Source organism: Pongo abelii, chromosome 8 (assembly GCF_028885655.2).
Source record: "Pongo abelii isolate AG06213 chromosome 8, NHGRI_mPonAbe1-v2.0_pri, whole genome shotgun sequence".
NCBI classification, from domain to species: Eukaryota; Metazoa; Chordata; class Mammalia; order Primates; family Hominidae; genus Pongo; species Pongo abelii.
Genome location: NC_071993.2, coordinates 73,257,838 through 73,284,621, shown reverse-complemented (window position 1 = coordinate 73,284,621; position 26,784 = coordinate 73,257,838). Strand labels below are relative to the sequence as shown.

Genomic DNA, 26,784 nt, shown 5'->3' with positions numbered 1-26,784 from the left:
GCTACCACATGGAGTTGTTTGAGAAAGAGAGAGGCGGGGGAGGGAGAGGATGCCTGTGAATCTGAACACACCCACCATCCTGGAACACTCGACCACCCACCCAGACTCTGCAAATCACAGGCCCAGCCTGAGGCCATAGCTGGGGACTGATCCCATTAGTGGGAGGCCACGCTGAGAGCCAGGTTTGGCCCCTGGAGCCAGCAGGTGGGGGACAAGAGGAAGGACAGGAAAGGGGAAAGGGGCAGGGGAGACCTCAGGATGCCCAAGAGTGGTAGGAGCCTGGGTCCCACGGCCCAAAGCTGGGGCTGAAGACCCCAGGACTGTAAGCCAGGCCCTATTGCAGCCCCAGAATCCTTCACTTTGTTAAAAGATAATTTTCAGGAAAAGGTAAACTCATGACTCTCATAGAGAAATAAAAACGAACATGTGTTAAAGATTTGACTCTACTCATTACTGAGGGAACCAGGCAGATGTTATAACTCGTTCAAAAGAGAACCCAAGGACAGAAACATTATAGATTAGGAATTTTACAAAGAATGTGCAAAAGGAGACAAAATTGGTGTTGTGTAGGGTGGGAGGGAAGGCTGTTTAGCCTCTGCCAGAGAAGATGGAACCTGCCTGCGTGCAGACAGGAATTTTGCGTTGCTCTTGGTGACCCACGGTGCTCTCTGCTGTAAGGGCGCTTTCTCTGTATCTGATTCCGATAAGCGGGAAAGGCGCGCTGTGGCAGTGCCTGCCTTCTATTGAAGTACAAGTTTTTATTCTCTGGTTTGAGGCCTGACCTGGTGTGAGGAGTCTGATGACTTGTCCTACTTAAAAATCTCTGCCCCCATTCCTGAAACTAGCAGAGTGGCAGCATCTCCCAGGCCGCAGCCCTGGATTGGACTGGGTTACAGCCCTAAACAGCAATGTGGTGGGATCCTGTCTCTTTTGCAGCTCTGTTCTGCCACCTGCTCCTCACTCCCAGGATTCTGGCTGGGGTTATGAGAGTGAGAGTGCCCAGGGCAGTGGCAGGGGTGAGTTGTCTGAGGGGGACCACAAAGCTGTCTTGAGTGATCTGCTCCATTCTTTCTCTCATCTTTCAGAGAAACTCTTTCAGAGGTACCCTGAGGGACCTCCATGAATTCTGTTGCTCAGCTTCTTAACTCTTGGTTGGACTGAGGTGTCTGCAGGTACTGGAGGGTGGATCAGGCTTGCTGGAGCCCTGCTCCCCAGCTGGCTCCACTGCCAGCCTTGGCTGACATCCATTCATTTGTTCAGAGCTGGGTGCTGTGCTACCTCTGTGGGCCCTCCATGGGGTGAGGTATTGGGTAGGGTGGGGTGGGAGTCAGGGTTCTTGTGGTTGCAGGTGACAGATCCAGCTCACACTAGCTGAAACCAAAGAGGGGTGTATTGGCAGGGAGCTGCTGGCGTGCCCACAGAGTCAGTGCGGCAGGAGCCCCAGGGACCACCGGATGAGGGCTTCAGGCCCATTAGGGCACCGTCTCCTACTCTGCTGGCCTGTGCTTGTCAGTGGAACCCAGCAGCAGATGGGCTTTCTCCCATGATGGGAAACAGGAACACCCCAGGTGCTCACACTTAGGACCCAAATGCCAAAGGGCTCTTTCTTGCCTTCCTAGGGAAGACTGGCTAGGGTGGGACATGTGGCTATCCCTGTACTAACTGCTGTGACTAGAAGGTTGGTTTGGGTCTGCTGGGTCACAGCTTGCCACTGTGTATGGGAGTGAGTTGGAGCAGGACCTGTGCCCAGAAAGCAAGCAGCAAAGCATGCAGACAGGAAGAATGGCTTCCACAGTGGGGGACACAAAAGGAAGAGAAAACACAGTCGCTGCCCTCTGAGCTTATACTGCTGTGTGTCTGCAGACCACTGCACAAGATATAATTGCAAGCTGGGTATATAATCCTAGCACTTTGGGAGTCCAAGACAGGAGGATTGTTTGAGGCCAGGAGTTCAAGACCAGGTTGGCATAGCAAGTCCCCATTTCTACAAAAAAATTTAAAAGATTAGCCAAGCAAGGTGGTGCACACCTGTAGTTCCAGCTACTCAGGAGGTTGAGGTGGGAGGATCGCTGGAGCCCAGGAGTTCAAGGCTGCAGTGAGCTACGATTGTGCTGCTGCACTCCACCCTGGCCAACAGAGTAAGACCCTGTCTCTAGAATTAAAAAAAAAAGAATATCATTGTAGAAATCATTAGTATTGTTTTTCAGCAATCACTGGGAGCCAGACTCTTTGTAGACTCTACCTCGTTTACTTAAGTCTCCCCATAACCCTACGAGAGGTCTGAGTAGCCTCAATGTCCTTACATAGAAACTGGCGTGCAGAGACAGGCTGTAACTTGCTAGTCTCCCCTCTGGCAGGCCGTGGGGCTGGGATCTGAGCACCGCTGTGTCCACTCCAGAGCTCACCCTCTTCCCCAGGCCTAGTGCCAGCTGGTGCTGTCCGTGGCTGGTGACCCAGCTGTTATGGCAGAAAAACTTTTCTCTACACTCTTATGTTCAGTACTGGAGGGCTTGTGAGTTAAACTGAAAGAGACAGACTGGCAGGAGAAAAGAGTTGATTTGCCAGTTCCTTGTATATAGGGGTGCTCCATGATGAGTACCTTAAAGGGGTGGTGAAAACTGGGGGTTTGGCCAGGTGCAGTGGCTCACGCATGTAATCCCAGCACTTTGGGAGGCTGAGGCAGGTGGATCACCTAAGGTCAGGCGTTTGAGACCAGCCTGACCAATATGGTGAAACCCCGTCTTTACTAAAACTACAAAAATTAGCTGGGTGTGGTGGTGTGCCTGTAGTTCCAGCTGCTCAGGAGGCTGAGACAGGAGAATTGCTTGAACCTGGGAGGCAGAGGTTGCAGTGAGCCAAGATCGGGCCATTGCACTCCAGCCTGGGCCACAGAGGGAGACTGCAGTCTCAAAAAAAAAAAAAAAAAAAAGAAAAACAAAACCTGGGGACTTATATTCTTAGCTTAATAGGGAGAGAAAGGGAGAAGGGAGAAAGGTTTCTTTAGGAAAGACAAGTGGGTTTTTAGGAGAACAAACGGGAGATGAAGTTTGTGATCATGTTTACTTAAGCAGGGTCAAGTGGTATTTCTGTCTTTATGACTGTGAAATTCCCTTGAGGGGATTTCCGACAACCTATTTTCCCAGATGCTGCTGCTTTTAAGGAAAGCTGAGAAGGCTTCTTTCTGCATCTGTTGGCTTTCAGATGTCTTCAGCTTACACTGATCTGTATCCTAACGCTGGGGTTCCGAATGGGCCCTCACACAGGCTGGGAACAGGACCCCAGGGGAGGGAGTGCTTGTATGCATGTACGTCCTGGAGGGGCCATGACCTGTGCCAGCTCCTACAGTCTCTGTTTGGTGAGGGGCTCCACATGCGTGGCTTCTGGGCACTGTGTGCCCTCAGCGAGGCCCCTCCCAGACCCACTGGGTGGCCTGGTCTGAGCCCCTGATAAGGGTTCTAAGAGGGTCAGCTCAAATGACGGGGGTGAGGGTGGAGGGGATACTCTTTGGGGCTATGGGAAAAACAATGAAACCCATTGCTGAGGTGGAGAGATGAAGGCAGCGAAGTTTGGAAGGTAGTGGGGAGAGTAGACGGGAACTTGTTCCCCAAGCAGAATTTGGGAGCTTCCCTTGGAAACCAGAAGAGGTCTTTTGATGGGCTGGCTATAAGTGAGATGTTTCTTTCCATTGGGCAAAGCGTACTTTTGAAACTTGGCATTCCAGGGCTGGCCTGGCCTGAAATGTGATGCATTTGGAAGGGGGTAGGAAGCCCTCCAATCTGGAGTTATAAGAGACCACGTGGATGGTGGCAGGAGTGGGTGGGAAGTTCTCTCTGAGCCCTTGATGTTCATGATGTGGAGGCCAGCTGCCAACCTGTCCTTCTCTGGTGTTCCCCTGACGTCCCTAGGACTTTACTATTGGAGGAAGGCAGGCTCAGTGACCCATTCTAACCTTCTTGGCCAAATTAACACATTCTGACTTTTGGCCCTTGACCTCTGACTCATGCATGACTCAAAGCTGTGGCCGGGGAAGACTGTCAGCTTCCACTGAAGACTGGGCGACGAGGGCCTGCCTTGGTGACTGCTGTTTGGATAGTCTTGGTCCTACCTTCCTTCTCCCCACAATCTGCCAGAAAGTGGGTGAGGAGAGAGGAGAGTAATGATCTTCCCAGAGGTTCTGGAAGGCCATTAGAGGCTGGGTCTTCTGCTCACTGCTGGGTTGCCCCATGAATGTGGGAACAGAAAGGGCCTGGGATGGGTGAGGGGCACAGTTGAGGCAGAGCTTCCCCTGAGGGAAGCCCAGTTCCTCTTGGGAAGACAGGCTCACAGCACTGAGATGGACTGCGGCTTAAAGGAGCCGTGACCTTGCAAACCTGCTGCTGCCATCGCGGGTATGTGGGCGGTGTGGGGTTCAGGCTTCCCTTGAACAGGTGCAGAGGACGGACAGCCGAACTTCCCAGCAAGGGAAGGAGAGCAGATGGGGACCGACAGTCTGCCTCCCTGGGGACAAGCAGCTCATCCTGTCCATTGTGTGGAAGCTTTTATTCGGCTGGGATGCTTGACACTCGAATTGCCTTAGGGGATTTCCATGGGGCCAGTAATAACAGCTTGCCTTTGCATTCCCCTTGGAACACCTGTCTGCTGTGACCATTTCTGATCCTGATTTCCGGGGCCAGGTCTGGGCTGGCGGGACCAGAGGGAGGAGATCTGGTTCCTGGGATGGATGGTCCCATTGTGCTCTCAACCCAGGGAGGAGGGGGCAGAAGCCATTAGTGAAGCACCCAAAGTTATCTGACAAGGCCCTGGGCACTGCTGTCAGGGGCAGCTGGAGGGACAGTCTGGGTGGCCCTGCCTCCCATGTGTCTTTTGCACTGACCTGGGGAGGTGCTATGGATATTCCTGCAGCTTCAGATGATGTGACCGGGCTCCCTGCTCAGCCTTTCCGCACACGCTGCTGGGCGCTGTCTTTCTCTGTGCCTGTGTGTGCATCTATACTGGGTCATCTTCCTTAAGACTTCTTCAAATCTCAGGACTAGAGAACCATTTGAGCACTTTGAAGCATAAAGGGGTAGTTGTTTTCAGCATTTAGTGAGCACGTGTTGTGTGTCTTGTATCACAGACAGACTCCCATCCTAGAAGTTTTGGTCTGGCTGCAAAAACAAGCCTTAGTCCTGTGGAATAATCAGGGAACCATTGAGAATGGTACCAGTACCAAGGAGCTTAGAGGGGGTGCTGTCCCTGTGGGGTTGTGGAGAGAGGAGGGCTGTCTACAGGGGCTTATTGCTGAGCCTGCCTTTGGGGAGAGGGCAGTTTGGAGAGGAGAGGGCATGCGGGCCAGGGCGGCAGATAGCACAGCAAGGTCGTGGGGATAGGGTTGAGGAAGGAGACCCAAGTGTGTGGCAACAGGTGACAGAAGCCTGCAGAGACCTCCCTGGCATCTAGGTGTGGCAGGATAGCTGGCGAGGCAGCAGCATGGACTGTGGCGTAAAGAAGAGGCATGAGAACAGCTCCCCATGGTGGCATCCAAGGTGGATCCGCAGGTTTCCAGGGCCCTTTCCTGGCCCAGGGGTGATGGACCAGTTCTCGGGCGAGGACCCCTTTGGACATGGGGAGATTGGCGAACCTCCTAGGGCCTGGAGCTGGAGCACAGGGAGGGTGAAAAGAGAGACAGAGAGGCCCTTTCATCATTTCTTCCCAGCCAGGTTGCAGCCAGAAGCTTCCAGTCTCTGTTTCCTCTAGAAACCCTCTTGGCAGCCAGCCTGTCTGGATGATAGGTGCCTGGTCCACCTCCACTCCCCACCCTGCCCCACCTGGCTGACAGTACATAGATGTTGAGGTGGTTGCCGGGACACTGGCTAGCACCTCTGCCAATTGTAGGGTCCTACCAGCTCTGACCTGCCTCAGAGCCCCTTTCTGAGCCTGGGGCTTGCTCAGATGGCCTGTATAGAAGAGCTTGGCGCCTGTTTTAGACCTGGGAGGTTTTGGCACAGTTGGCTGTCAGATCAGGGCCTTGGTGGCCTCAGCCTGGAAGGGTGGCATTTTGTTTGCCCTTGACACGCATTACACATCCATCATAAAGCCTGGTTTGGAACACCACAAAAACTGCTTTCCTGCTGACAGAGAGCGTGGCTTTGCCAGACATTCTTCTTTTGGGTAGATGAAACTCTAAGGAGCTCATCCTCCTTGACATGAAGCAGACAATCCTCTTCTTCCCTCTCTTTTTGGTCTTTTTCTCTTCTTTTATGTCTCTTCCCCAAAACTGCTTTTGCTAAAAGTAAAAAAACTCATTCACTGTAAAGCAGCAGTTCTTTTATTTTATTTATTATATTTATTTTATTTAAAAGTTATTTTATTTTATTTTTTTGAGACGGAGTTTCACCATTGCCCAGGCTGGAGTGCAGTGGTGTGATCTCGGCTCACTGCAACCTTCGTCTCGTGGGTTCAAGTGATTCTCCTGCCTCAGCCTCCTGAGTAGCTGGGATTACAGGCGTGCCACCACACCCAAGTAATTTTTGTATTTTTAGTAGTGATGGGGATTCGCTCTGTTGGCCAGGCTGGTCTCGAACACCTGACCTCAAGCGACCTGCCCGCCTCAGCCTCCCAAAGTGCTGGGATTACAGATGTGAGCCAAAGTGCCCAGGCTTTTTTTTTTTTCCTTTTAAAGACAGGGTCTTGCTTTGTCACCCAGGCAGGAGCACAGTGGTGCAATCATGGCTCACTGCAGCCTCAACCTCCTGGGCTCAAGGGATCCTCCTGACTCAGTCTCCTAAGCACCACAGGTGAGTGCCACCATGCTTGGCTAATTTTCTTCTTCTTCTTTTTTTTTTTTTTTTAATTTTTAGTAGAGACAGGGTCTTACTATATTACCCAAGCTGGTCTTGAACACCTGGCCTCAAGCAATCCTCCTGCCTTGGCCCCCCAGAGTGCTGGGATTACAGGTGTGAGCCGTGGCACCCACCCCAGCAGTAGTTCTTAACCAGGGACATTTGGTAATGTCTGGAGATATTTTTGGTTATCACAGCTAGAGGGGATGGGGTGCTACCGGCATCTAGTTGGTAGAGGCCAGGGATTCCACCAAACATCTTAAAATGTTGGGGGAGAACAGCTCCCCCAACTGAGATCACCCACGTCAAATTGTCCGTTGAGACCCCCTGACCTATGGTATTAGTTCCGATTGCCACACACAGGAATTTTCAAAGCAAACCCACTGGGCAGAGAATGAGTGCATCACAGAAGGAGAGTGCTGGGAATCTTGGTGTGAGAGGTATGTGATAGTGAGCACCTTCCTGCGAAGAGAGTTTTATGGTTCACACAACACTTCTGCTTTCGTGGACAGCATCTCACTCCACAAATACACACACACACACACACACACACACACACACACACACTTTTTAGAGGTAGGGTCTTGCTTTGTCACCCAGGCTGGAGTGCAGTGGTGCGATCATGGCTCACCATAGCCTCCACCTCATGGGCTCAAGTGATCCTCCTGCCTCAGCCTCCCAAGTAGCTGGGACTACAGGCATGGCTGACTGTGCCCAGCTAATTTTTAATTTTTTTTTTAAAGAAATAGACAAGGTCTTACTATGTTGCTCAGACTGGTCTTGAATTCCTGAGCTCAAACAATCCTCCTGCCTCAGCCTCCCAAAGTGCTGGTACTATAGGCATGAGCCATTGTGCCTGGCTGAAATAAGTTTTAAACTAACAGATGCCATTGATCAAGCACATGCTATGGGCCAGGCCTGGTTTCAAAGGCTTGACGTCTGTTTTTCCCCTCCACTCTCCTGCCTCTGCAAGCTATGTTTCCTCCACACCCACAGATGAGCAGGGTCGAGCTCCAAGAGGTAAGACCAGGCAGTGGTGAGACGTGGCAGAGCTCGACCTTCACAGGCCTCCACACTGCCTCTGTTTACACAAAAGTTGCCAGCCTGGGGCATCAAGGCTGCTGCGTTTCACAGATAGGTTGTGGGGGATAAATGCTGAGCATTGTGGGCTTGTGAAAGGGACTCTGTTGGGCTGGGTGGGTCCATCCCTGTGCACCCTGGAGCCACTCTGCACACGCAGCCTTGGCATGAGGTGGGCTGAGCAGCTGGATCCCTGGAGCACCACCAAGACCAGCCTGTAGGTTCCAGGAGCTCCAGAGACAGTCACCCTTTAAGAGGTGTGCTGATTAAAAGGCAGCTAAAAGTGCTCACTTGGAACCCACACCAGCCCTTTAAAATATAGGGCATGATCATGAGCTTGGCAGGGAGGGGAGATGGAGCAGCTGAGCCTGCAGCAGCTGAGAAAGAAGTCAGGAGACTCAGCACTCTCCTTCCACTCCCCTGAGAGCAGCCTCATCCTCCAAGACCTTAAACACCTCACTAGTGACCTCGGAGGCAGGGCCTACCAATGTGGTACGTGGCATAAAATCATGGGGTATCTGACCATCATGGAGCCTTAGATTTGATGAAATATGGCATACATGTGAACTTGTCTGTGTGTACACACCTGAGCATGGCATCTTGGTGAGGTCTTAGTGTCCCAACCTAGGGTAAACCAGACCCACCTCTGGCTACTGCGAGGGCCGGCCCCAGAGGGCTGGGGAAGGCAGAGAGCTCAGGTCACAAGTAGTAGTATATTGCTGTTAAACATCCACATACATGCACATGTGTACACACATACAACACAGGTACCCACACACATGCACATGCGTGTACACCTTTAATACGGGTACCCACACACATGCATATACCTGTGCATGTTTAATCACCCACATGTGTAACACAGGTGTGTTTGTGTAGATACATGCACCCATGTGTACCATACCAAATTAAATGTGTGCACACAGACAAGTTCACATGTGTACCATATTTCATCAAATCTAAGACCACACTGATGGTCAGATACCCCATTATTTTATGTCCTTAAGAATGAAAAAGTGTTACCAATGAAACTCTGTTCATCACTTAGCATTTTTACTGTAGACTTATTAGAAGAGAGCTTTCTCTCTTTTTTCTTTCTTTTCTTTTTTTTTTTTTTGAGATGGACTCTCGCTCTATCACCCAGGCTGGAGTGCAGTGGTGCGATCTCAGCTCACCACAACCTCCGCCTCCCGGGTTCAAGTGATTCTCCTGCCTCAGCCTCCTGAGGAGCTGGTATTACAGGTGCATGTCACCATGCCTGGCTAATTTTTCTATTTTTAGTGGAGATGGGGTTTCACCATGTTGGTAAGGCTGGTCTCCAACTCCTGACCTTGTGATCCTCCTGCCTCAGCCTCCCAAAGTGCTGGGATTACAGGCGTGAGCCACCACACCCAGCTAGAAGACAGCTTTTAACCTCAGTTAGACTTAGGTCTTTATCATATGTTACTCTTTTTTTTTCTCTTTTCTTTTTTTTTGAGACGGAGTCTTGCTCTATTGCCCAGGCTGGAGTGCAGTGGCGCGATCTCGGCTCACTGCAAGCTCCACGTCCCAGGTTCACGCCATTCTCCTGCCTCAGCCTCCCGAGTAGCTAGGACTACAGGTACCTGCCACCATGCCTGGCGAATTTTTTCTGTATTTTTAGTAGAGATGGGGTTTCACCGTGTTAGCCAGGATGGTCTTAATCTCCTGACCTCGTGATCCACCTGCCTCGGCCTCCCAAAGTGCTGGGATTACAGGCTTGAGCCACTGCACCTGGCCTATCATATGTTACTCTTATACACACACACATAAGGCAACATGAACAGGTGAAGAGTTCCCCTAACTTCTTCACATTCAGAGCAGTGCCCTTGCAGGTCACATTTCGGCATAGTCAGCATAGTCGTCAGTGTGTGACCTTTCCATGCAACATTGTCCTGCCTGCCATCGAGAGCAGGGGTGGTGCCACCTGAGGGCTCCACTGGCATCCCTGGATTTTTGTACAAGCTACAGACAGCATCCTGTGGATTTGATGCTGGAGCCAGATTGATTTTACTGGAAGGTGTCAATGGGAGGTTTTCAGACAACACCCAGGATTCACATTCCTGCCTCTGATAGTTTGTTACCTGAAATGACGAGGGCTGTGGTTGTGAAGCCACCAGAAATGACAGAGGCTCTTGCTTGCACTGGCAGTGACAGTCACCCCTGGGCTGCCCCCTGGCCAACAGTGATTGTAAACATGAAAAAGAGGAGCCTGTTGGACTCAATAGGATGCAGCATGTGTCTTGGGGGCGCTGGGGGCTGGAGCACGTGGTCTGCAGAGTCACCTTGTGCCTTGTGAGAAGGGCCAGGGTTGTGTGCCAAGGGGCTGGTCCAGGGCCTGAGACTCCGTGTTGCTGTTGTCTCCCTAGGACTGAGAAAGGACAGGAGGGGTCATTGTGGCCATTCCTCTGTCTTCAAGCAATGTTGCCCACATCTGTCCAGGTTCAGAGGCAGTAAGTGATCAGGGAAGGCGCACGAGCAGGTCAGGTTTTCCAAGGCCTGGGCTTGTCCTCTGACCATGACTGCTGTCCTCAGGCAAGTTTCTGTATACCTTTGGGCCTGCCTGTATCCCTGAAAACAGGGATAGCATACCATTCTCCTTGGAGGTCCTTGGAGAAATGGCTGACTCTGGGACTAGGGCAGGGAATATGCAAGATGACTCCGGAGCATCTCCTAGAGCCAGAAAGTAATGAAGTGTTAAAAAACATACCCTGAATCCCCAAACCATGGGGGTGTGTTTATGGGACACAGGAGCCAACTCAAAGAGCTCTCAACCACCAAAGCTGGGACAATTTGAGCAACAAAACAAATCACAGAGAATTATACCCCAAGGTGTAAAATAGATAAAAGTCCATACTGATAACAAATGATAGAATAAATAGATGAAGAAGGGACAAATTTCCCATGCAGAGTAATTCCAGTTTATTCACATAGAGACTCCGTCTTCAAGGAGATGGATTTTAACTCCCCACTCCCTGGATGTGGCCGCACATAGTGACTTTCTTCTCAAGAATTCAGTATGGAAATCAGGGAGCAGAGGGTAACTTTCAGTGAAGAAACCTGACAAACAGTCCCTCAGATGGGTGATGAAGGCCAACAGCAACAGTGATGAGTCATGCTGGTATCGTGCACCCTTGACATGGCCTGATGAGGATGCACCTTACCCCTGTGGGCTTCCTCCCCGATAGCCCCTATCTAACCGTGAGAAAACCATCAGACATACCCTAATTGAAGGACACAAAATACCTGCTCAGTGCTCCTCAAGACTTAAAGTCATCAAAAACCAGAAGGCGGGAGAACCTGTCACAGAGAAGAAACAGAGCAGAGGGGCTAAGGAGACAGGAAGTTTAAATGGAATGTGGCACCCTGGATAGGACCAGGACATTTGGGGGAAATTAGAGAAATCTGAATAAAATGTAGACTTTAGTTAATAACAGCATGTCAGTATTGGTTCATTAACTGTGACAACCATACCATAGTAATGGAAGATGTTAACATTTGGAATAAACTGGGTATGGGGAGTTTCTGTACTATCCTTGCAACTTTTAGCTGAATCTAAAGTTATTTTAAAATAAAGTTTATTTTTAGAATAATAGGAATTCCAGGCCATTCGCCGCGAGGATTCAGTGAAGTGATGCGGGGAGGCGCATGTGGGCTGTACCAGCCATTAGTGGCGATGAGTGTTCCGCTTCTGTTTGAGCGCGGGTGGGCTTAATACCCCCAGGGTCTTGCTTTTTCAGCACTGGCCTCCACCTCTCCCTGTTTAAGACCTGCCCGAGCCTGGCTACCAAGCGGTGGGTGGACCTTTTACAACCTTCTTGAGTTGTAAATGCGCCTTATTCTCTCTCCTGGGCCAGAGAAAGCCCACCCCAGCCACCCTGCCACAGAAACTGGTTCTGGACAGCAGCTGAGTGTAGTGGCTAAGGAAGCAGGCCTGAGAGTCACAGAGATCTGAGTTGAACTCCTGGCCTTCTCACTTCTAGCTGCGTGGCCTTGGGCAAGTTACTTACCCTCTCTGAACCTTGGATGTCTTGCCTATGAGAGAGAAATAATTCCTCTCCCCATAAGGTTGTTGTGAGGCTGTATGCCAAGCCCTTGGCACAGTGCCTGGCACACAGTAGGTGCTTGGGGAGTAGCAGTGCCTCCCTCCAATCCCAGTACCGTCTACCATCTTCTCTTGTGCTGCTTTTTCTCCCCTTGGCCAGAGAGAGTCCTGACCTTTGCTTGTTTTTCTGGTACATACCCAGTGGTTATCTCAGGTCAATATGTGGTGCTGAATCCTAAGGTAGGGGTCCTGGCAGAGGTGACTTTGAACTTGGCGCAGAGGTGACTTTGAGCTTGGCTCAGAGGTGAGAAGCAGGGAAGCTGAACACACTGCTCTGTTCTGCCCTGTGGGTGTGCCTCGTAGCCATCCTGCCTCGTGCGCAACCATGGGAAGCGATCCGTGATCTCCCCTGAGCTAGCTCCTTGGCCTCACCTCTGGCATTTGGGAGGCAGCCATGGAGGGCCAAGGCAGACAGGGCCAGGTCCTGGGTGCACAGCCAGGCTGGAGCCTCTCAGCGAGCCGCCTGTGCGTGTTCTGGAGCAGCTGGGGTCCTGGCCGTGGTGCCATGTGTCACATGGCCTCTGCAGTTCTACCAGACATGGCAGCCCTGTCCAGCCACCTTCTTGGCCTGTGCAAAGTCTCAGGCAGCTTGAGCCAAATCAAAGACGCTGAGGTCCCTACTCAAGGGCTGGGGATGGCAGGGGTGTGTGCAGATGAGCGTACCAGGGCCCCAGAGGACTGGAACAGGGGACTTGGAATGGAAGGGCTAACTCCACCTTTTTTTAATGGGGGAGAAAGGGAATAAAATAAAAGCAGTTTATTTTTATCGTCCTATTTAGTATAAGAAAAGTCCCAACTGTTTCTCATTGCCAAGCTCCTTTTCTACCACAGCCTCAAAACTCTTCACTTCTCCTTGTGCTTTAGGCTTCCTTTTTGGGATCATTTTCCATCTTCCCTGCCATTCCTTTAGTGGGGTCTGTGTAACAGTTTTTGTTTATCTAATAATGTGTTCATTTCATCATGGTCCTTAAAAGATGGTTTTGTGAGTTCAGGATTCTAGATTGATGGTTTCTTTATCTCGGTGCTTAGATGGTGCTAATTCAGTGTTTTCCGTTTGGTGAGTGATCTCTATTCTCTTTGATGGAGGTGTGCTTACAGGGAAGTCCATAAGAGACTGCGGTCACTGTCTGCCCCCAGGAAGGGAGCAGACATGCTCAGTGAAACTGCCAGCAGGAGACTTAAGGCCAGCAGAGGATGTAGATGGGAAGGCTGAACAGGGCTCATGCCCCAGGGAACTTTCCAATGATGAAAAGCTCCCCACTACTGGGTGCATGTGAACACTGGCTGGGAAGAAATTCCCTGTCAGATGGAGGGGGATGGCTTAGCCTGTTTGGGCTGCTGTAACAAAATATCCTAAGTGAGTAGCATAGAAACAACAGAAATTTATTTCTCACAGTTCTGGAGGTTGGGAAGTCCAAGATCAGGGCACCAGCAGATTTGGCAACTGGTGAGAGCCCACCCACTTTCTGTTTCATAGACGGTGACTTCTCACTGTGTCCTCACATGGTAGAAGGAGTGAGGGGGTCTTTCAGGGGCTTCTTTTATAAGGACACTAATCCCATTCAGGAGGGCTCTGCCTTTATGACTTAATTACCACCTAATGCCCTATCTCCTAATACCATTCCCTTGGGAGTTGGATTTCAACATATGAATTTTGGGGCAACACCAACATTCAGACCAAAGCAGTTGACTTTAGTTACCTTGGTTGCCAGTGACCTTGGGGTTCTCTTGGTGGTTCCACGTGGCTCTTGCCTTCCTCTCCCCTGCTGCAAGCCTCTGCCCCTCTCCTTTTAAAGGCCCACAACCTTCTTGGTCCAGGGATCGTTCCAGCTCCTCTGCTGAGACTTCCCTGAGCCCTCCTGCCCAGACACTGTTTCCCTTTTCTCCAGATCCTGGAGCTGGGTCCGGGGTAGTGGGGGCCTGTGCTGCAGACCTCAGGACACCAGGCACCTGAAGCCCTTGGTCTCGGGTTGCTTCTTAGTGGTATCTCCAGATGGGCTGTCCCTTTCTGTTTACATAGCATTTGCATCTAGGCCGGTTACCAGGGAGTGGGAAGTGGCATCAGGGGGCCTCACCCCACCTCCTGCCAGTGTTGGACAGATGAGCTGTGATTCTATCTCCTGCTCAGAGAGGCAGCAGCCCCCTGCCCAGTCCCACTGTAAGGACCTCTCAATGTCCTGAGCTGGAGATGGCAGCTGTTGGAGCAAGGGTTGTTGGAGGCTTTGATGAGTGGGTTTGGCCTGTTGAGTGAGGTACAGAAATGAGTAATATGGCAGGATTCTGGCAGCATTTCACATGGTCTGCCCTACAAGAGAGACACATGGAGGCAGGCAGTAGCCCTGGGCATTTCCAGATGCCCTGAGGCCCAGCAGATGCCCCCGCTGAATGTCCCAGTGACTCCTTTCTCCTGCCCCCAGGATAACTGATGGGTTTACATGGGTATGCGTGGGGCACAGATGTGGCTGTGCAGAGCGTGCATTGCCTGTGATCCTGTCCTTAGTCTGCTTATAGTGCACTCAGGGAGGTCAGCAACACTTACCCACCCCGGTACAGAAGGAAGGCCATGATCCAGTGTTGGAGGGGCTGGGAAGTAAGGGTTACTTAAGGGTCGCCCTACTGCACATCCATGATCATCTCAGCGATCAGCAAAGACTCCTTAGTTTAGAATTCCACCAGGGAGCCTGTGTGTGTGTGACTGATTGGGTGCCCCCCACTCCACCCTGAAGTCCCTCGTAGGATAAGTCTAGGGCGTGTGGATTGAGGAGGACATTGTCTCTATGCATTGGAGCACTTTACTCCCACTGGGGAGGGGAAGAGGTTGGGAAGGAAGCCCTGCTGCTCGTTGGACTATTGTCATTTCTTGTGGTGGGCGTTGGCATTGTTCCTTGTGGTGGGGTGTTGGCGGGGAGCTGCTTTACCACAGCGGGTGCTGGTCTTTGGTCTTGCTACTCAATTGGATCCAGATATGGGTGCCAGGAAGACCCGTGGTGGAAGCCTGACACTGGCTGCTCTGAAGTCTGCCCATTCATGAACTGGGGCAGCTGCCAGTTCTGGGCACTGCAGAAAGTGGCTTGGGACTGGGGCTCGGTGATGCATGCAGCTTCTGCTGCCCACAGTTTTGTGCTTACAGCCTGGCTCCCTCCTTGGCTGGCCCAGAAGGGCTTTGCTGGCAAAGTGTACATCTCCTGTTCCCCTCCTGGCTCACCCCTTGCCATGGGACTGTCACGCCTGTGTGGTTGGGAGTGCTATTCCTCTTCTCCATGTGGTGGACAACGGTTGCTTTGTGGGTTGTAGGTTGATCACTTTGCTTTTGAGTGGAAAAGAATTGATGGCTGAAGGGCATGGGGAGATGGAAGTAGTGAGAGCAAGACTATGCATGGAGCTCTGGCCCAGCTCCTAGGAAGCCACGTGGGCAGGAGGCAGAGGCTGGGTTCCACTTCTGCTGGCATCACCTCCCTAACCGCACCAGTGGCATCACATCCCTGACCGTGCTGGTGGCATTGCATCCCTGACCACGCTGGTGGCATCACATCCCTGACTGCACTGGTGGCATTGCATCCCTGACCGCACTGGTGGCTTCACATCCCTGACCGTGCTGGTGGCTTCACATCCCTGACCGTGCTGGTGGCATCACATCCCTGACTGCACTGGTGGCTTCACATCCCTGACCACGCTGGTGGCTTCACATCCCTGACCACACTGGTGGCTTCACATCCCTGACGGCGGCAGTGGCATTTTTTTGTAGAGACAGGGTCTCACTATGTTGCCCAGGCTGGTTTCAAAATCTTGGCCTCGGCCAGGCGCGGTGGCTCACGCCTGTAATCCTAGCACTTTGGGAGGCTGAGGCGGGTGGATCATGAGGTCAGGAGATCGAGACCATCCTGGCTAACACGGTGTAACCCCATCTCTACTAAAAATACAAAAAAATTAGAAGGGCGTGGTGGTGGGCGCCTGTAGTCCCAGCTACTTGGGAGGCTGAGGCAGAAGAATGGCGTGAACCCAGGAGGTGGAGTTTGCAGTGAGTCGAGATCGCACCACTGCACTCCAGCCTGGGCAATAGAGTGAGACTCCACCTCAAAAAAAAAAAAAAAAAATCTGGGCCTCAAGTGATCCTCCTACCTTGGCCTCCCAAAGCACTAGGATTACAGGCATGAGCCACCGTGCCTGTGCCCGGTCGAGATTAGGCTTTTAAATGTATTGAATAATGTTCTATGAAACAAGCAACATAGAAACAGTATATTCAGTATGATTCCAATTTTGTAAAATAAGATGCATGCATGTACACGTGTGGCAGGATGCAGGTTAACTGTGGTTATTATAAGTCTGGCTAATAGTAGTGTCGGTGATTTCGTTTTCTTCTTTTTTTGTAGTTTTCAATTTTTGTTTCTAGTGAGGTGTTTTGTATTCATAAACAAGGTTATTTAAAACAAAAAAGCTGGAGTATCCAATGGGACCACTCAGGAAATGGGTGTCCCCAGGAGAGGGTGAACTCCCTGTCCTTGGGGGTGGACAAGCAGAGGCCGAGTGTCTGCCTCATGAACACTGTTCAGGAGCTTCCTAGCAGAGGAGTGCAAAGGGCTGGATTCTTTGATGAGCTGTGCAGGACACTGCCCCCACAGTCCCGGGCCTGTGAGAGAAAGGAATTATTTAGAGCAGTGCTCCTCAAACTTGCCCATGCCTGCCAGTCAGCTGGGGATCTTGTTCAATTGCAGATCCTTATTCAGGAGGCCTGGGGTGGGGCCCAAGACTCTGCATTTCTCACAAGCTCCCAGGTGCTGCTGCTGCTCCAAGGTCCTGGAGTATGTCTCCTGGAGGAGTGCCCACTGCTGCCTCCCCAGGGCCGGGGTACTGTAGGGCAGACACTATGCCAGTGGCAACTGGAAAGGTACACAAGGATGTTAGGGCGAGTGGCCTATGGCAGGAATGTTAGGGCGAGTGGCCTGTGGTTCTCTGAGCCAGGTGACATGTCTGGAAGAGGCTCTCCAGACATGGAAAGATGAGTCTTGGTCAGAGTTGCTGAGTTTGAGACCAGGCCCTCTACACTGTGGCTTTGTGGAAAGAGCTCATGGTTGGGATTACATGGTCTAGGATGTGAGTCCCAGTTCTGCAGCTTGTTAGCAGCGTGTCCTTGGGCAGGTCATTTTGCCCCCTCAGCCTCAGTTTGTTTATCTGTAAAGTAGGATAAGTATCTTGCCTGATAAGGTCACAGCGGGGATACCATATGTTAGGTACCTACCCCAGTACCTGGCACACAGTAGGCCTGTGATGAATGTTTCCTTCCCTTAAACTGTATTTTCTTCCTGCAGGTAGATGAGATTTACCACGATGAGTCCCTGGGGGTTCATATAAATATTGCCCTCGTCCGCTTGATCATGGTTGGCTACCGACAGGTAAACCACCTTGTCAGCAGGCAGGGTTTGTGGGGAGAAGGGTTGTGGGGCCAGAGTGTTGGACCAGCAATGGTGTGGGCTGGAGGGACAAGCATCCAGGAAACTTTGTTTCCAGAATCAGAACTTGAGGCTCTTAGAATTGCGGCTTCAGTGGTGGAGCCTTTGGAAGTGGTAAGCAGCGATTTATGGGTTCCTACAATCTGAGAAACTGATGATTCCACACCTTTATCACTGGGAGATCCCTCTCCTTGGGGAAACTGGGGCTTACAGTGGGGTGGCCACTGAGACAAGTCATGTTATGGTTGAGCCCTGGTGCCCTGCGCTCTGCAATCTTAGACCACCAGTCACCTATTATTAAATGGGGGTAGCAACCAAACTTTCCTGTAAGGGATATTGTGAAGATTAAATAAAACAATGAACGCAAAGTATAGAGGAAATGCTCAGAACAGCACCTGCCTTGCAGGTTAGTTGAAGGGATTGGAAATTGTGTGTGAAGTTCCCAGCAGAAACGCATCTCAGCATGGTGCTTGGCATGTGAACATCCCTGAAAGAAGGCAGGGCTGTGTGCCAGCAGCAGCTGAGTGGGGACAGCTGGTGATCTTGGGGTGGGTCCTGCAGTCCTCTGGGCCTTAGCGTTCTCATCTGTAAGTGGGAGGAGAGAGGCCTGCTGTTTCCAGGGCTCTGACCCTCCATGTGGCTGTTGGTGCTCTCCCGGCCCCTGCAGTCCCTGAGCCTGATCGAGCGCGGGAACCCCTCACGCAGCCTGGAGCAGGTGTGTCGCTGGGCACACTCCCAGCAGCGCCAGGACCCCGGCCACGCTGAGCACCATGACCACGTTGTGTTCCTCACCCGGCAGGACTTTGGGCCCTCAGGTATGCAAGGTACTGTATTTGCCATGGCCAGGTGTGTGCAGCACGCAGGGCAGACAGAGGCTGGGCCTGGAGGCAGATGGGCTCTCTTCCGGGGCCCACCACACGGAGGTTTGAAGGGAGAGGACCTGGACAGCCGAGGGCGAGCTTTGCAATGGTTTATTGGGACCGTGGGAAGTAGAGGGGTCCCTACTCTGGTCCCCGATATTTTGGTGGAGGCTGCAGACAGCTATGAGTGGTCAGGCCCTGGGTCCTAAGATGCTTCTCCCCATACTGTGTCCTTCTGTTCTCATTGCAGACTGTGGGACACCTAGGAAGGGGCTTGTGTGGGCTGCAGAATAGGAAGTCTGTGCTCTGCCTCCAGCTCCACACCTTGCTAGCCCAGTGGTCTGAGATCTCTTCATCTCCCTGGGTCCTCCCAGTTGTAGAATGGAGAACATCATAATATTTGCTTTTCCCCATTCCAGGGCTGCTAAAGGCCCCGGGGGTGCATGACATGTTTGTGACAGAGTATTGACAATTGTAAGTACTCTGCAGGCATGCAGCTTTGATACCCATATGGGGAAACTGAGCCATGGGGTGGTGAAGAGACTTGCCCATGTGGTTTAGCAGACAGGAGGCAGATGTGAGGCTCAAACTGGATCTCCAGGTTCCATGTCGAAGGCTTTCTATTTTTTTCTGCTTTAATGCTGGAAATCAGTTGGTCAGCCCTGCCTACCCAAAAGATTTCTTGTCTGAATGACTGAAGCCCCAAATGTGGTTTTACACACCACACACACACACACACACACACACGTACAGACACACACACACATACAAGTACAGACATCCACACACATGTACAGGCCCGTGTGCACACAGACACGTGCACACATGCAAATAGACATAAGCCAGTGTGTACATGTACAGATATACAAACACACACGTATACACAGACACACAGAGACACTGCATACATGTAGGGACACAAAGACACATGTGCATGCATGCACAGGCACTCACATAGACACAGACATGCACACACATGTATATCACATGTAGAGCAAATCTCAGCCTTCCAGGACAACAGAGGCCCCAGAAACCTCCTTCCCACTCAGCCTCTTGTTATACTCCCCAAACCATGTCAAATAAAAGAATATTTCAGCTCCTCTAACATGAAGGAATAGCTCTGTCTGGGGGACTGCAGGCCTAGGCAGGGACATGCCCTTTGTCATCACCCCCACCTTGGAGGCCCCTAGGACACAGGCCTCATGCATGGTAGTGCTTAGCCAGTGCCGACCCCCCCTGCACTGCCATGATTCCTGTGTAGCCTGCCTGCATCTTGGCCTGTGTCCTCCCCACCTCTGAAGAGTTGTCTCAGCTGTCCTTCACTGCCCTCCATCAGCCATTCCTGGTCCCCCTCAACTCCTTCCAAACCATTCCCTTTCCCCTTCCTCCAGCTCCCCTGCTGCACCCTGGCTTGCTCCTTGAATTCTAGCCCTTCCAGCCCATGCCTCATCACGTGACCTCCCTGCCAAACCACAGTTCTTTAGCTGTTGCGGTGGGTGGGTAGGGGGCTGTTGCAGGGTCAGGGGTAGGCTCGGATCTGAGTCCCCTGTTTTCCCAGTAGTACCTAACATAATGCTGCCCCCAACTCCTGCATAGAAAGCATTCGGAGCTTGTTTGCTGATTGACTGTGGGACTGGAGGGAGGCGTTGTGGAAGTAGTGTGTTTGCAGGCCCGGGTGTTCTCTGATTTAGAGGGGCGCTGATAAACCCTGGGAAGCTGCAGACCGAGAGGGAAGCCATCAAGCCCTAGGATGTGAGGGTGGCTTGGCCCAGGTTTGTTCGGCTGCAGGTGGGACTTTGTGAGCATCCTTCTTCCTCCAGGAATGTCCCCACTCCAAGCACTGACCAGAGGTCTGGGCTGGGCACAGACCACAGCGTGTCCTGCCTTACCTGCCCTCAACCTCGCTCTCCACCTTTTCTCTCTCTCTTCGGCAGGGTATGCACCCGTCACTGGCATGTGTCACCCCCTGAGGAGCTGTGCCCTCAACCATGAGGATGGCTTCTCCTCAGCCTTCGTGATAGCTCATGAGACCGGCCACGTGTAAGTGGCAGCAGCAGGGTAGGCGGGACTGGCAGCTGTGCCATGAGCTCCAGGGAGTTCTGTGGCTGTGGGAGGATTTGCCCAGCTTGGCCTGGTCCCAGTGTCCTGGGAGGTGTCAGAGGAGCTGGCCTGCCACTGAGGCATGGCCTCCTGCAGTTGCCAGTAGAGGGAGGCCCTAACCTGAGTTGGGAGGAGCCAAGGGGCTTGAGTAGTAATTTGGGCCTACCTTGGGCCCAGCCTCCAAATCCCAGGGCCATAGGGGACCAGATGTGGCCCTGCCTTTGGGTGGGTCCGTGGCAGTGTCCCCATCACACGCAGAGACCTGCTCTCTCTGGGTGGTCTTGATCTCTGGCTTCCCTCCATCACGTCCACATTTGAGGCCTTTCTAAGACTTGATCCAGCCCACCCTGATACTCAGCACTCATTGGAGTGCTGGCCTGAGCCCACTGTAAACAGGTGCACTTAGAGCTTAGGCAGTGGGCCAGGCAGAGGCTGGCTTGCCTGATCTTAGGGCTTTGGGTTTTGTTTAGAGTGTGTTCATTCATTCAATATTTCTTGAGCACCTACCATGCACCAGGCCCCATTCTAGGAATGAGGCTACAGTGGAGACCAGGACAGAGAAGCCCTCAAGAGGCTACATGCTGGGTGGACACAAATGAGCTACTGTTCAGTAGGTCATGCCATGTCACAGGGGCAGAACCAAGGGACACCATCAGCCGTGTTAGATTTTATCCCAGCTCTGCTCCTCCAGGCAGGTGGGACCTCCTCTCCACACCTGCAACATGGGGCTGACACCAGGGGAACCTCTGAGGCCCCTCCCTGTGGAGACACAAGGTCAAGCTTATAGGGCTGTGTATCTGCCTAGCAGTCAAAGACAGACGCAGCCATCTGGGAATGTTTAAGAACTTAGAATTCTTGGGATTTGGCATTAATGACTAATTGTGAAGAGCAAATTTTTAAATGTAAACTGTTATTATGGTAGGTGCCTACCATGTGCAAAGCTCTGTGCCCAGCCTTGCAGAGTCTTGGAGAGACTCAAGAGGCAGGTGCTGACAGGGGCTCAAGAAATGAGGTTGAGTTGAGTTGAATGAAACCTGGTCCTTGCACTCAAAGGCCCTCAGTGGGAAGCCAGCGAATGGCTGTGAGTTTTTAATGGTGGGATAGATGGCTCCTGCTGTGGAGGTGAGCCCACAGGTGAGACAGCTAGGACCAGTGGCCAAGTGGGGCTTGATCTGGCCTTGGAAGCTGTAAGAACATGGGTGGAGCTCACAGAAGGGGTGGGTGTCTGGGAGTGGTGAATAGTGGGAGCGAAGGCTTGGAGGGCAGGATGAGCCCCGTCCCAGTGGGAGCAGCCTTGGAGAAAAGATTGGTCCTCCCCACTGCATGGTTGGAAAACTGAGGCCAGAAAGAGTGATCTGAGCTCTGGGTTAGGACAGGGTCTCCTGCTGCTGGCCTGCCTGCCTGCCTGCCTGCCTTCCCGGGGCAGGCCCCTGGGATGTATCAGGACTCCTCTGTCTTCCCCATTCCAGGCTCGGCATGGAGCATGACGGTCAGGGGAATGGCTGCGCAGAAGAGACCAGCCTGGGCAGCGTCATGGCGCCGCTGGTGCAGGCTGCCTTCCACCGCTTCCACTGGTCCCGCTGCAGCAAGCTGGAGCTCAGCCGCTACCTCCCGTAGGTCATTCCTGCCCTCAGAGTTGGGATAGGGGAGCGTGCGATCTGCCACTCTGAGCAGACATCACACAGCTGGCTGGCTTCCCCAAGTCTCCCCTGGCTTGACTTTTCTGTGACTCATCTCGCCTCCCCGCCAAACCTGGCCTAAAACATACCCCATTAGCATCGCAGGTGGGTTAGTCTAGTGTTGCAGAATGTGTTCAGGTGACCACTTACATAAAATTCTTATTAAAAATGCAGACCCCCTGGCTCATGGAAGATGGTAAGTTAGATTCTGCTGGGGTTGGGTCTAGGAATCTGGATTTATCAAGCATTGCAGGTGATACTTATGCCTGCTGAAGGTTATGAGCCACTGGGCTGAGGCTGGGGCTCTAAACCCAGTGGCTCCTAACGACCCCTTTGAACCCACCTGGTCCCAGCACCCAGAGCTGCCCGGGATCGACTTCTCAATGGATGAACAGTGCCACTGTGGCTTTCCCCCAGGCCCCAAGGAAATGGGTATGCTGAGGAGGGAGCTCCTCCTCTCCCCATTCCCATCCTTGGCCCCAGCAGCACACTCCAAATTCCGGCCTGGCTGGTCAGCTCCTGGGTCTTCAAGGATGTGCAGGTACAGAGCAAGTGTTAGACTCAGGACTTTGAGGCCTGAGAATGGGAGGCCAAGTGGATTTGGATGGGGGCAGGTGGAGGCAGAGATATAGTCACTAGCCCCATTCAGGAGCTGGCCAGGGCAGCTCGCCCAGGGTCCATCTTGCATGGTAGGCTTTTCTCCTTCTTTCAGTACAGAGTGAGTCCTCAAATTGTCTATGAATCAACCATTAGTCTTGGCCATATCATGTCCCTCTAAGGTGGGCAAAATGACCTCCTAATCCAGCTGCAAGCTGAGTAATCTAATCCCAGTCTGGGTACCCTTGCCTTTGGCTGCAAATGGAGCCCTTCCAGACATAGTCACTGGTGGGAGTGAGGTCCTGAGTGAGGGGCTGCTCAGGGCAGCCCGTCCTCCCTGGAAGAGACAGCACTGGGCACAGGATAGCAGGTGCAGATTCTTGCAGGCCTTGCTCATGAAAACCCCAGCCCCTCGGAAGGGAAAGCCTGGGACTTCCTGCTGTCGGCCTGGCTCACCTTCCTTGTCTCCACTGGCAGCTCCTACGACTGCCTCCTCGATGACCCCTTTGACCCTGCCTGGCCCCAGCCCCCAGAGCTGCCTGGGATCGACTACTCAATGGATGAGCAGTGCCGCTTTGACTTTGGCAGTGGATACCAGACCTGCTTGGCAGTAAGTAGCCATCCGGCCTCTGCCAGGTGGTTGGGGGCCAGGGCAGTGTCTTTCTGTGGCCCAGGCTGATCATTCATGAGGCACCTTCCGCCCAGCTGGCCAGTGGGCCTGGTGATGGGCCCACAGACACAGTGCCGGCCACCGTGCAGGGATGCAGAGTGAACACCTGTGGGGGCAGGTGGACACAGTGGCTTGGGAATGCATTAGCCCTGGGAAAGATGGGAACAGCAGAGCAGAGAGCGTGGGCACCTGATGGGATACTGTCTGGATACTGCAAGGAGCCCAGGTTTCAGATAAGGTGTTGGGCTCTGGCCTGGTGGAGCAGCAGGTCCCACACCCTCAGGGGATGTGCCAGGTCTTTCAGTCTAACTCCCCACCTTCTGCACCTGCACATCACCTCTCTCCAGAGCGTCAGTTCCACGCCCCTGCTGCCTGTGCCTGAGGACATAGATACAAGGGAGCATAACCTTGTCCCTACCCTGCAGGATGGGGCAGGGGGAGACTGCTGAGCCTGAGATCAGCTAGAGTCCCCTAGGAGAGGACCCAACAGCTGCCACCCAGGGCCCAGGCTGAGCTGTCAGAGAATGGGCCATCTCAGGGGTAGGGGGCTTTCTGAAGGGGGCAGGCCTTGGGGACCCGAGTGCTTCATACTACCCATCTAGGGAATGCAGCCCTCTTCACCTCCACGGAACGGGGAGCACCCCCAACAATGTGTGGACACCTTCCCCACTGTCTGGGACATGTGGTCTGACAAAGTGAGTTGTGGGCAGAGGACCAGGACATGGGATTTCAGGGCCCAAATGCTGTACTTGTAGGGTGCTTGTCTGGCTGGCAGGGGATGATAAGAGGGAATATTAAGGAAACTATGGCTTTTCTGGACAATCTGAAACATAAGGTCATCAACCTTTGGCATGGCTGGGTGTCCAAGTTACAGGGAGGTGGAGTCCCAGCCTCGTTGGGTACTGTGGTGGTGGGGGGTCTGGGCTGGAAAGCAGCGGTCCCCTCAATTCTCCCCATGTGCACAGGGCTCAGGGCAGGGGCACTGTGAACCTAGACCTCCCCAGAGCCTCGCACCTTAGTCTCAGCTCAGTGACAAATGGCCTCTGTAAAGCAGGGGAGGGAGGCCTTGGAGAGAGAACGACGAGAGCATGGGCCATGGCCGGGCTCTTTCTCAGTGCCCTGGAGAAAGGAGGGGTCCCTGAAGGTTGCTGGTACTTGGGGTAGAGTGAACTTGAAGCAGGTGTTGAAGCAGGTGAAGGGCTCTGGCTGCCTTCCCTGCAGTGCCCTGGGTGCCTGCACCCATCACACCCTCTTTTCTCTCCATCACTGCCCTTTGTTCTTGGACAAAGAGCCAGTCCAGTCTGGTGACCCCATTCCCTTGCCATGCAGTTCAGGACCTTTGAGCCCTGCAAGCAGCTGTGGTGCAGCCACCCTGACAACCCGTACTTCTGCAAGACCAAGAAGGGGCCCCCGCTGGATGGGACTGAGTGTGCACCCGGCAAGGTACCTGTGGGGTGTGCAGCAGGAGTGGCCTTCCTGGGGTGCAGGGCATCCATCACTGGCATGAGGGCAGATCCCAGGGCGAACCCTGACCCCTCCCTCCAAGTGCTTATATGAGATAGGGGTGGTGCTAAAGGACAGTGGTGAGCCCAGCGTGTGGGTAGATACACGTGGAGTCTTCCCATAAGCTCACCCTTTCTTCTCTCCCAGCCCACAGCCCTTTGTCTCTGTAATTGGCTGAGGGTAGCATGATCTCCTAGCCCATCTGACAGGAAGGCTTACTTCCATTTTACAAATGAGAAGAATGAGGCCCAGGCAGGTTAATTAAGGAACTTGATGCGGTCCCACAAGGAGGGATTAGCAGAGAAGGGATGCAGAGAAGTCTCTGTGTGTCCTGCCTACTCTCCCACCCCCATGCTGTCTCTGAGCATGAGACACACATGTTCTCCCCACACCAACCTTCATGAATGTCCTGTGTTTGCTCCCTCATGCACGTGTGGGTGCCAGGGCTTCATTTGCCCGGGGGACCCCGTGACTGGGTCTGAAACCCAGCTCTGCTCTGCTGCCAGCCCTGCCCTTGATCACTGTGGTGACCTTGGGCCATTCATTGAACTTTTCTGACTCGCCAAAACCTGACCAACCTCAGGGTTGTTCCGAGGTTACTGAGTCATGTCAAGGCACGTGAGGGAGCAGGGAAGAAGCCAGGTGCTAGGAGAGGTGGTTCCTCAGATCAGCAGGAGCCCAGCCCCAGGGCCACCCCACCAGCTTGCCCCCTGCCTCCTGCCCTAGCCAGGCTCCTCCTATTCACACCTGTCCTGCTGAGCAGCTCTGGGGCTTGTCCTGTCACAGGTGGATGGAACTTCCCCTGGCCTGGCAGGTCCTTGATGGGTTATAGCTGTTCCAGGTCTTTCCATTTCTTAAGTTTTCCCAGGTGTTTTCAAAGTTCCAGACCCTCCCCAGCCAGTTTCCCAAGACAGTTCATCAGTGGTTCTCTATCTGGGCTGCATATTGGAATCATCCTGGGAGTTTTAAAACCCCTCCCATAGAACAAGAAGTGACTGCAGATGAGCACAGAGGATATTTTTGGGGTGATAAAAATATTCTCAAATTGGATTGTGGTGACGATTGGACAACTTTGCGAATTTATGAAAAGTCATCGCGTTGCACACTTGAAATGAGTGAGTTCTATAGTGTGTAAATTACACCTCATTATAGTGCCTCCAAAAGTTCCTACCCCTAGTGATTCTGACTCAGTTGGTTTGGGGTGAAGATCAGGCATCTGAAGTTGTAAAATCTCCCCCAGGTGATTCCAAGGTTGAGAACCACTGAGTTCATCTCTTGGGAGATGAACTTTGCCCAGAGAGCTTTGTGCATTTTTTTTCATGCTACCCTACAGGAAAAGGGAAGGGAGTTGCCTGTAGTTGAGCCCTCCCTTATTGCCTGGCTCTGTGCTAAGGCCTGTATAGATATTAGAGCAGTCCCACCTAACAGGTGGGTAAACTGAGGCTCAGCAAGCTAAAGTAGCCACACATAGCTAGTATTGCTGAGCTGGGATTCAAATCCAGGAATCCTTCATGCATACACATGCATACACTCCTTCCACTGCATGCACAGACCTCCCTGCATGGCTGGTCTGCCTCCCAGAAGCACATCTCACGATCTCTGGAAGGTGATTTTGAGATACAGAGCCAAGATCAACTCTAGCTAGTGTGGGAAGATTGTGTCTTCTCTCCCCTATCAGCCTTTTATTACTCCCGGGTGTGCAAATAATTGCACATTTATTATCATTGTTCATCATAAGATCTGCCATTTCTGGAGGGCCTTGTATACTGGGTATGATCTCATCAGAAGATATGAGCAGGTGCCGTTACCCATGTTGTCCAGTTAAGAAGCAGGCCCAGAAAGGCAAGCCCTTTGTTTAAGGCTGCTCAGCTCATGCTAGGGGTGGGATTCTGCCTAAACCCAGG

General features: G+C 52.5%; 1 protein-coding gene across 2 annotated transcripts in view; it reads left to right on the top strand.

Annotated features, from left to right (window-relative positions):
- Nucleotides 1-26,784, top strand: part of ADAMTS14 (ADAM metallopeptidase with thrombospondin type 1 motif 14) — an 87,086-nt gene that overhangs the window by 36,774 nt on the left and 23,528 nt on the right. Inside the window, exons 5-10 of one of the 2 annotated variants that reach the window (XM_054522525.2) lie at nt 17,331-17,414; nt 18,139-18,286; nt 20,266-20,371; nt 21,901-22,044; nt 23,185-23,317; nt 24,707-24,820. In XM_054522525.2, the coding sequence (XP_054378500.2) occupies nt 17,331-17,414; nt 18,139-18,286; nt 20,266-20,371; nt 21,901-22,044; nt 23,185-23,317; nt 24,707-24,820 (729 nt within the window). Of the gene's footprint in view, nt 1-17,330; nt 17,415-18,138; nt 18,296-20,265; nt 20,372-21,900; nt 22,045-23,184; nt 23,318-24,706; nt 24,821-26,784 lie in introns of both variants that reach the window. The other variant, XM_063727627.1, reaches the window with a different exon arrangement.